Here is a 10,592-nt window from a genome sequence, read left to right as displayed (position 1 = left end):
TTAAAAAATCAATCTGTAAATAATCTTACGAGATACCCAAGATTTCAGAGAAAGCATTGATTTTACATAAAGAGTTTCTTAAAGGAGCAAATTGAGCTGTGTTCTCTCACAATTTTCTTACACTAAAGCTTATTAAGTAGTTTCATTATTTTCCTTCCCCACCGACAGATATATATAAATCCAGAAGTAGCATGATATAAGATAGAAATAAAATGCAATGAGTATGCTAAGTATTGCTATTAGTAATAATCTCTTATGTTAATTTTTGCTTTTCCCTAAACCTCTGGATGTTTTTTAATGTTTTTCAAAAAAAATTAATCCTCAATCAAATGTGTGATTAGAAATAATGTGCCCTCATCCGTAATGCTTTCCCTGATTTTTAAAACATTTGTTAGTTAATAATGACCAAAAAATAAAAGAAATTCATTTCTCTGCATATAGAACTCATTTTTCTCTTCCAATTCAATTAACAATTACACTATGAGCAAAGAGCTGCATTAGGCTGTGAGGAAGACACAAAGATAGATAGGACATGATTCTTTACCCTCAAAGGGCTTACAATCTTGTAGCTGACCCTATTCTTTGAAAAATAATTTGTCCATTTAACAGAATTAAATTGTTTATATTGGCACTTGATACCTGAGGAATTACCAAGCACAAATTCAGCATTAAATTTCTGTATTAAGTAAAAATTAGGCAAAATCATTTACAAACACCATTGTGTATTTTTTATTAAATTGGTTTCACCAAAACTAAAATTACATTACTGTCAATTAAAAGGAATGCCATAATTCTAGAATATCACAAATCATTATATGACATTCTCACAGGGAGAAATGACCATGTTTGAAGACTGCTCTAAGGATAAGACCAGAACACAAGACTGTAATAAGCAGCGTCATGACACATACGAGGAGACAATGTACTCTTAGTCCCACTGGAACCTGTAGCATCACATTCTGATTTACCTACGGAGAGAGGACGGACAAGTTAAATTTAAGATTAGAGGGCCACCATAAACACACATTCAAAAGAGGGTTTACAATTACTTTAATCACTCAGTTTTTTGGGGAGTAGGGGATGTCAGGTTTTTTGGTTTTTTTCTGGTGAGTCTCTTTCAGCCAATAATTATCACACTGAATTTTAAAAGTTCTGTTTAATGCAGGCTTATTCGATGATGCAATGCTTTATTTCCTGCTCCCAGCCCCACTGCTAAAGTCACATTTATGGAGGCTTTCTTTGAACCTCATAACTAAGTTTGAGGACTAACAAATCCCAACAGGATCCCAATACAGCTACCATATTTACCTTAAGCAATATTAATATATTTATAAAATTCAGTTTGTCAGAGTGGCTTTACATGGCCTATATAAGTAACATAACTCTCTAAAAAGATGTATTTCTTCTTTACAAGAATCACATCAGAAAATCTATGTTAGATGGCAAATATGGAAATGTTTTGCATGAATGCACATGTTTAATATATATCAAATTGCTTGCCGTCTCAAGGATGGGGGAGAGGGGGTAGAGAATATAGAACTCAAAATTTCAAAAAATAAATGTTAAAATTTTTTGTTTACATGCAATTAAGAAAAAAATAAAATTAAATTGAAGTATATGTTAGGACATAATTGAAAGAATAAAAGTAGCAAGTGAACATCCAAACTACAACATCTCTCATCATTCTTCTATCTCGCTTTCTTCCCCAAATGACTTGAAAAATCTGTTACTCAAGAACTGTCACAACTGAATTACTACAGCAAGAGCCAAAGAGCTATCATGTTGTCTTTTGCAACTAATTTTCCAAGCTCAACAGAAGCACTGCCCACATACTGTAGCTAATTTCCCATTGTCAATTTAGTTACAACAGTCTTATGGAAATGGGCAACCTTAAAAATCTGACAGGTAAACTAGAAACAGTTTACTTTATTTTAAAATTAACCAAATATTTGGTTTCTAAATTTATGTCACCATAAAAGTTCACACAAATTTAGTATTCATGTAATCCATTACAATTAGCTTTATGTATGACCTTGGAGGAGTCACTTAAACTCTCTAGATCAGATTCCTCATTTATGTAAAATGTGTTGGACTAAATGATGTTTAAGGCCTCTTACAATTTTAAATCTATTAATTTATTCTCTTTCAGTGTTAAAATAAATGATATCTTTTAAAAACTCACAGGTCATCACTACCTTAGTAAAGCCATTTATTTTCATTATGATTTTGGAAAAGAAGACATCTGGAGCAGCTAGGTGGCACAGTGGATAGATCTCCAGCCTTGGAGCCAGGAGGACCTGAGTTCAAATCCTGCCTCAGACATTTGATACTTACTAGCTGTGTGACTCTGGGCAAGTCACTTAATCCCAACAGTCTCACAAAAAGCCAAAAAAAAAAAAAAAGAAGAGGAAGAAGACATCATCCAAAATAAAACAATGAACACAGTAGCAGTCACATTGTGCGATGACTGATTTTGATAGACTTAGCCCTTCTTAGCAATGCAAGGATCTAAGACATCTCCAAAGGTCTCATGATGGCAAATGCTATCCACATCCAAAGAAAGAACTATGGAGTCTGAATGTAGATGGAAGCATACTACTTGCTCTCCTTTTCTTTGGTTTTGTTTTGTTTCTTCTTTCTCATGGTTCTTCCCATTAGTTCTAATTCTTTTTTACACCATGACTAATATGAAAACAAGTATAAGTAGAGCTTGTATCAGATTGCACACCATCTTGGGGAGTAGGGAGGAGAGGGAGGGAAAGAAAATTTAAAACTCAAAATCTTATGGAAGTGAGTGTTGAAAACAGAAAATAAATAAATTATTAAAAAAAAAAAACAACAAAGTAAAGTAATGTGCACTAATAGCCTGATTTCAAATTTCATCTAAGGTATTAAGGGAGGCAGGCAGAGTCCAAGATGGCAGAAGAAAGCAAGGAAGTTGCCTGAGCTCTCCCCAATTTCCCTCTAAATAACTTTAAATCACACCTCAAAAATAATTCTACAGCAACAGAACTCACAAAAGGATGGGGTGAAACAATTTTCCAGCCTAAGATAACTTAGAAGGCCTGCAGGAAAGGTCAGTCTCACTTGGGTAAAAGGGGAGTGCAGCCCAGTGCAGCAGGTATCTGGGCAAACCAATGGGAGGCTCCTAGCCCCAGCACAGGTCAGCAACCAAAGCCCCTCCACCCCAGCACAGCAAGCTAGCAGTGAGTGCTCCAGCCCCCATGAAGCAGGCTAGTGGTCTGGCCTGGCAGGTCTGGAGGCCCCAGCACAGCTGCTAGACTTGGCCTGGCAAACCCAGCCCAGCAGATGAGACAGCCCCAGGGCAACGGTGCAGCAAGCCGGTGAGCAGCCCCCTGGCCTCCAGCACAAGAAGCTTGGGACAGCACCCCCTGCACCTCAGGAGTAGAGCTCAACTTTGAAAGTCACAAAATAAGTTGAAAATGAGCAAAAAACAAAAAAAAAAACCCTCACCATAGAAAGCTACTATGGCAACAGGAAAGATCAAAACACACACTAAGAAGAGGACAATAATGTCAAAATGCCTACATTTAAAAAAGCCTCAAAGAGAAATATGAATAGGTTTCAGGCCCAAAAAGTCCGCCTGGAAGAGTTCAAAAAGGATTTTAAAAATCAAATGAGAGAGGTAGAAGAAAAATTGGGAAGAGAAAAGAGAGCTGTGCAAGAGAATAATGAAAAAGAATCAACAGCTTGGAAAAAGAAAACAACTCCTTAAAAAGTAAAATTGACCAAATGGAAAAGGAGGTATAAAAATCCACTGAAGAAAACAATTCCTTAAAAAGCATATGACGGGGGCAGCTAGGTGTTGCAGTGGATAGAGCTCCAGTCTTGAAGTCAGGAGGATCTGAGTTCAAATCCAGCTTTAGACACTTGACACTTACTAGCTGTGTGACCTTGGGCAAGTCACTTAACCCCAACTGTCTCACCAAGAAGCAAAAAAAAAAAAAGCATATGGCGTTAAGGACCAATTTCACCTTGTTTTAAAATGGTGAAGTTATCTCCCAGAACTTTTCCACTACCTAACTTACCCTATCACTAAACTATATGTTCATTTCCCACTTCCTATGGACTTACAAATCAAATGTAACTTCCCAGCAATATTGTAGTATTAGAAAAATGTAGTCATCTATAGGCCAATAACAATTCATTTGATAACAAGCATGAGTTCTGTGAAATATTAGCATCCTTTCCCGGACACCCAAATGAAAATAACTTTCTAGCTTTGAGAAGGCGCTCCACTACAAAATAGTCTCATGCATATTAAACACATCTCCATGTCATGTAGCTATCTATCAACCAAGTTAGTAGGATAGACTTCCAACCAGCAATGATTGTTGCTGTTGCTGTTCAGTTGTTATTCCAACTCTTTGTGATCCCATGGAATTTTCCTGGCAAAGACATTGGAGTGATTTGCCATTTTCTTCTCCAAAGTGTCCCCATTTTACAGACAAGGAACTGAGGCAAATAGGGGTTAAGTGACTTGCTCAGGGTCACACTGCTAATAAATGTCTGAGGCTGGATTTAAAAGTTCTGTCTAATTCCTGGTCCAGGGTTCTATCTACTCAGCCACTTATAATAGTGTGATAATAAATCCACTTTGTGTTTGTCTAACACATTTATGTTATTCGAAGGATAGGTTGTAAATATGTTTAAACCTATTTGGTTTCAATGAAAAATGGTTTTATATTTTATTTACACAGCATAAAGTCCTAAGAATGAATTGGAAATACCTAGGAGGAGCTAGGTGGCACAATGAATAGAGTGCTGAGCCTGAAGTTAGGAAGGCTCATCTTCCTGAGTTCAAATCTGACCTAAGACACTTACTAGTTTGTGACCCTGAGCAAGTAACTTAACTCTGTTTGCCTCAGTTTTCTCATCTATAAAATAAGCTGGAGAAGAAAATTACAAACCACTCCAGTATTATTGCCAAGAAAACCCCAAATGGGATCATGAAGGGTGAGACATGACTGAACAACAACAAAAAAGAGCTAGACAAACATGTCAAATTAAAAAGCTCCAAAGAAGAAACTAAGCAGACAGAAAATGGGAGAAAAATCAACATCTAGGATCTGTGCAGAAGTTAGTTTTTATGAGATGGAGGGGAATTGAAGCCAAGATGGCCAGAGTAAAGGCAGGGATTTGCCTGAGCTCTCTTCCAAACTCCTCCAAATACCTTTTAAAAATTACTCTAAACAAATTCTAGAGCAGCAGAACTCACAAAAAGATGAAGTGAAACAAATTTCCAGCCCTAGACAACTTGGAAGGTCAACAGGAAAGGTGTGCTGCACCAGGGAGAGAGGAGCACAGGCCGTGCCAATGCAAACCAGGCCCTAGCAAACTAGGGGCAGGCCTTGGGATGACTGAATCAGTGGCAGTAGTGGCAGTTTCCAGACCTCTCAGTCCACAGATGAGTATGGGGGTCTAACAACCGGTCAGAAGGAGATTACAAGGGTCTTTTTGCTAGCACTGAGGCAGGACTCTGTTGCTCTGCCCATACTTGGATCCACGCTGCAGTCCTGGGTGGCAGTCCCAGGACAAGGAGGAGCACTAGCATAACGGAGCTTGCAGCAACAGTGGATGGGGGACCCTCCCGGGCAAAAAGGAGTGCTTGTCATCATTCATAGACCACAGCACAGGCCAGGAGAGCAGTAAACACCTGTCCTTCGATCATACCACCTCGGAAGAACCAAAAACTTACAGGTCCCTAGAATATTTCTGAAAACAACTGCACAAAACCCCTGAAGATTGGAACAGTGCACCCTCTGTCCTGGAAGCAGAGCTCTGCTTTAACAAAGAGTTAAAAGCCAACTAATAGGCTGGGAAAACGAGCAAATAATGGAAAAAATTCTGACTATTGAAAGTTATCATGGTAACAAGGAAGATCTAAACACATACTTAGAAGAAGTCAAAGCTCTTATATCCAGAACCTCCAAGAAAAATATGAATTGATCTCAGGCAATGGAAGAGCTTAAAAAGGATTTTGAAAATCAGGAAAGAGAGGTAGAGGAAAATTTGAGAAGAGAAATGAGAGTGATGCAAGAAAATCATGAAAAATGAGTCAACAGCTTGGTAAAGGAGACACAAAAAAATACTGAAAAAAATAACTCCTTAAAAAACAGACGAGGCCAAATGGTAAAAGAGATCAAAAAAGCCAATGAGAAGAAGAACACCTTAAAAAACAGAACTGGCCAAATGGGAAAGGAAGCCTAAAAACTTAATGAAAAAAATAATTCATTAAAAATTAGAATGGAGAAAATGGAAGCTAATGACTTTACGAGAAATCAAGAAACGGGGCAACTAGGTGGCTCAGTGAATAGAATACCGGCCCTGAAGTCAGGATAACCTGAGTTCAAATCTGGCCTCAGACCAAATACTTGACACTTACTAGCTGTGTGACCCTGGGCAAGTCACTTAACCCCAATTGCCTAAAAATTTAAAAAATAAAAATAAAAAAAATAAAAAGTTTAAAAAAAAAAGAAATCAAGAAACAATAAAATACATCAAAAGAATGAAAAAATAGAAAACAATGTGAAATATCTCATGCGGAAAGCAACTAAAGATAATTTTAAAATTATTGGACCACCTGAAAGCCATGATCAAAAAAAAGAGACCAGACATCATCTTTCAAGAAATTATCAAGGAAAACTGCCCTAATATTCTAGAACCAGAGGGTAAAATAGAATTGAAGGAATCCACCAATCATCTCCTAAAAGAGATCCCAAAATGAAAACTCCCAGGAATATTATAGCCAGATTCCAGAGTTTCCAGATTAGGGAAAAAATATTGCAAACAGCCAAAAAGAAACAATTTAAGTACTGTGGAACCACAGTCACAATAACACAAGACTTAGCAGCTTCTACAGTAAAGGATCAGAGAGCTTGGAATATGATATTCCGGAGGGCAAAGGAGCTAGGATTACAACCAAGAATCATCTTCCCAGCAAAACTGAGTATAATCCTTCAGGGGAAAAAATTCACATTCAATGAGATAGAGGACTTTCAAGCATTCTTGATGAAAAGACCAGAGCTGAATAGAAAATTTGCCTTTCAAATACCAGACTCAAGAGAAGCATAAAAAGGTAAACAGGAAGAGGAAATCATAAGGGACTTAATAATTTTAAACGATTTACATTTCTACATGGGAAGATGATATTTGTAACTCATAAGACCTTACTTATCATTAGGGTAGTTAGAGGGAGTATATATAGACAGAGGGCACAGGTGTGAGTTGAATATGAAGGGATGATATCTAAAAAATAAAATTAAGGGATGAGAGAGGAATGTATTGGGAGAAAGAGAAAGGGAGAGGTAGAATGGCATAAATTATCTCCAATAAAAGAGGCAAGAAAAAAACTTTTACAGTGGAGGGGAAGGAGTAGGGAGGAGAGAGGAAGTGAGTGAACCTTACTCTCATCAGAATTGGCTCAAAGAGGGAATAACATGCACACTCAATAGGGTATAGAAAACTATTTTACCCTACAGGAAAGTAGAAGGGGAAGGGGAGGGATGATAAAAGGGAGGGCAGATTAGGGGAGGGGGTAGTCAGAAGCAAACCACTTTTGAGGAACAGGGTAAAAGGAGAGCTAGAATAGAAGAAATGGAGGGGACAGGGAAATCAGATGAAGGGAAATACAGTTAGCAATAGTAACTGTGAAAAAAATTTTGAGGCAGGTTTCTCTGATAAAGGCCTCATTTCTCAAACATACAGAGAACTGAGTCAAATTTATAAAAATAAGAGCCATTCTCCAATTGATAAATGACCAAAAGATATGATCAGTTTTCAGATGAAGTAATCAAAGTTATCTACAGCTATATGAAAAAATACTCTAACTCACTATTGATTGGAGAAAGGCAAATTAAAACAATTCTGAGGTACTACCTCATACCTATGAGATCAGCTACTAGAACAACAAAGGTAAATGACAAATGTTGGAAAGGATGTGGGAAAAATGAAGTTTTAATGCACTGTTAGTGGAGTTAAAGGTTAAAAATTGTTTTTACACATAACTGGGCAAAGATAAAATACTAAATTAAAAAATTACTTTGGAAGAAAGAAAAGATGAATTTGGGGAGAATTGAAGGGAGTCGGTTGAGATATTGTCAAATCTAAAGGGAGGTTTCCATATCGGAAGCAGAAACTAATCACCCCCCTGGGTCATGCCCTAGAACTTTAATTCACTAAGTGTGACAGAAGCATCATAGCAATAAGAACAAAGAAAAAAATTTTTAAATCAGCTTACTGATTTATACTTCATGTTGTTCCACTGACAAATACGTTTATTCCTCACAGAACAAGGAGCTTCCGTCTCAGACTGTTTCCAGCAATTCAGAGAAGGAAAATCTAAGGAAAGAAAAAGACATGAAAGAGCCTTTACTTAGAATAGGAGAAATAACACCTTTTATCTGAGGACACTGATATGCAAGCATCTCTTGAAAATAATTAGCAAAGGTCTTTTTGATCAGTTGACTCATTTCGCTGCTGTTTCATCTTTATATCTGTATCTCTTAGAGCCCAGCACACAGTAGGCATGTAATACATGATTGCTGATGGCATTTTATGTGCATACATCAGTCCAATACATATTTAACTCTTCTGATTTCACACACACCTCAACCTTCAATAGCAACCTTCCATCGCAGAGTTCACAAAGCAATTCATCTTATTATTCTTGAATGCACTTATCCTGTAATACAGCAGATTATGATTATCTCTCTTGGTGCCTCACCCCCGTGCTATATACCATAAGCCTTCCTCCTGAGACAGTGGGTTAGCTAAATTTTGTATCATCCTCCTGCACCCCCAACATCTAGCATGGTATGCTGCAGACATCGGGTGCTTAATCAATGTTTTTTATGATGATTTAACATAGCAGCCTATTCTAAATTTTCACAATCTAATTTATGAAGGCTGGGGAGGAGGGAAGGAAAAAGGGAAAGGAACATGTAGGTGCAAGCTTAAGCATTAAGTGCCTACTATGTGCCAGGTACCATGCTAAACACTTCATAAATATTATCTCATTTGATGCTCAAACCAACCCTGGGAGGTACTACTATCCCCATTTTACAACTGAAGAAACTGCAATAGACAGAAATTAAGTGACTTGCCTAGGGTCACACAGATAGTAAGTGTATGCAGCTGGATATGAACTCAAGTCTTCCCAACTCCAGGCCAAGCACTTTATTCACGTCACTGCCTAGCTGCCCTTAACATGGACTTGTTTACCAAGTTCCACTCTACTAGAACTAGGAGGATGTCCCCAGAAGCCTGAAAGAGATAAATTTAGAGTAATACAGTACCATTTTGTCCAAAGGGCTCCACAGGCATGGAACTCATAATTCCAAGTGGTATCAGAGGCTAAAAATATTAACAATTTCCCTCCAAAAGCTTAAATTCATGGATGATGATAGATAAATAATGGATTTTTAATGAAAATGCTCAGGTGACACACTTTTAACATTCTGAAGTCAATGTCTAGGAGGAAAGCATATCACTTGATCTCACTATCAAACCCAGAATACTAGTGTGGATAGACAACTAGAATGACCCTGTCTGATCACTTATATACTCTTATATAGTGAAATAAAACATGTGGTGATCATAAACTTGATGCCAAATTTTCCAACAAAATTAGTACATAGTAGAGTCATCAGTACTTGGCTGACTCCACATTCAGTTAACTCACATTAGAGAGGCAGCTTCAAAGTTAAAAGGGATTCTCAAACTCAATAAAAGAAAAATGAAAAGTCAACTATATTATTCACCTTTATGAAAAACTCTCTATAAGAGGTGGTAGAATGGAGTAATAGAAAGCCAACCTTGAGGCTACAAAGATATGGGTTTAAGTTCTGCTTCAGACACATACCTTCTACATTGCCCTGGGCAAATAACTTAACTTTTCAGTGCTCTAGGCAACTGTCTAAGATTATAACCTACAAAAAAAGGTACACTCTACACCGGAGGAGTGAGTTTCCTCACCAGGGGATAGTAGCTCCCTGTACCAAAGAGATCAACGGTCCATCCTCTATCCCTGACACACTTGTTCATCTTACTTTAGGGGCATTTTAAAAAACAACACTTACCATTGTAGCAACTAACCAATAATTCCGGGTTCTTCACCACCACAAAAGCTTTTTCTTCTTTCTCCTCAGGCTGGTGATACCGGCAGTGAATAGGCAAAATCGTTCTGAAGCAGTCAGAACACTGGGAATCTGACTTGGCATAAACAAAGACATCGAATTCTTCAGACAAATAGTCAGGGGCTTCTAAGTCAACAGTATCTTGAATTATCATTGCCTATAAAGAGAAAACAATTATCCAGAATAAAGAAAAAAAAATCCCCAAAGACTTGTTACTCAGAGAGGCAGAAAAAATCAAACTGACTGGCATGTATTCCCTATTCAACGTAACTTTCTCCCCATTACCTACACCTCAGACTTTGAAAAACAAAAAATAAGATATTCTTCCCAAATCCTTCTCTCCAATTTAGCCACCAATAGGAGTTCTAATCCCCTAAAGTAGGGTCCCGTGTGTGTGTGTGTGTGTGTGTGTGTGTGTGTGTGTGTGTGTGTGTG

At 37.6% G+C, this 10,592-nt stretch overlaps 1 protein-coding gene across 1 annotated transcript in view; it reads right to left on the bottom strand.

Moving 5' to 3' along the window:
• Window positions 1–702: 702 nt before the first annotated feature.
• The window catches only part of PIGX (phosphatidylinositol glycan anchor biosynthesis class X), a 16,117-nt gene continuing 6,227 nt past the window's right edge, over window positions 703–10,592 (bottom strand). Inside the window, exons 4-6 of the mRNA XM_027845248.1 lie at window positions 10,101–10,314; window positions 8,261–8,361; window positions 703–968 (exon numbers count right to left, since the gene is read on the bottom strand). Of these exons, the coding sequence (XP_027701049.1) occupies window positions 825–968; window positions 8,261–8,361; window positions 10,101–10,314 (459 nt within the window). The 3' untranslated portion in view covers window positions 703–824. The remainder of the gene's footprint in view (window positions 969–8,260; window positions 8,362–10,100; window positions 10,315–10,592) is intronic.

The sequence above is a fragment of the Vombatus ursinus genome, unplaced genomic scaffold, assembly GCF_900497805.2.
Source record: "Vombatus ursinus unplaced genomic scaffold, bare-nosed wombat genome assembly UNPS02014959.1, whole genome shotgun sequence".
Taxonomy (NCBI): Eukaryota; Metazoa; Chordata; class Mammalia; order Diprotodontia; family Vombatidae; genus Vombatus; species Vombatus ursinus.
The sequence above is the reverse complement of the archived record's forward strand: the minus strand, read 5'-3'. Positions and strand labels throughout refer to the sequence as shown.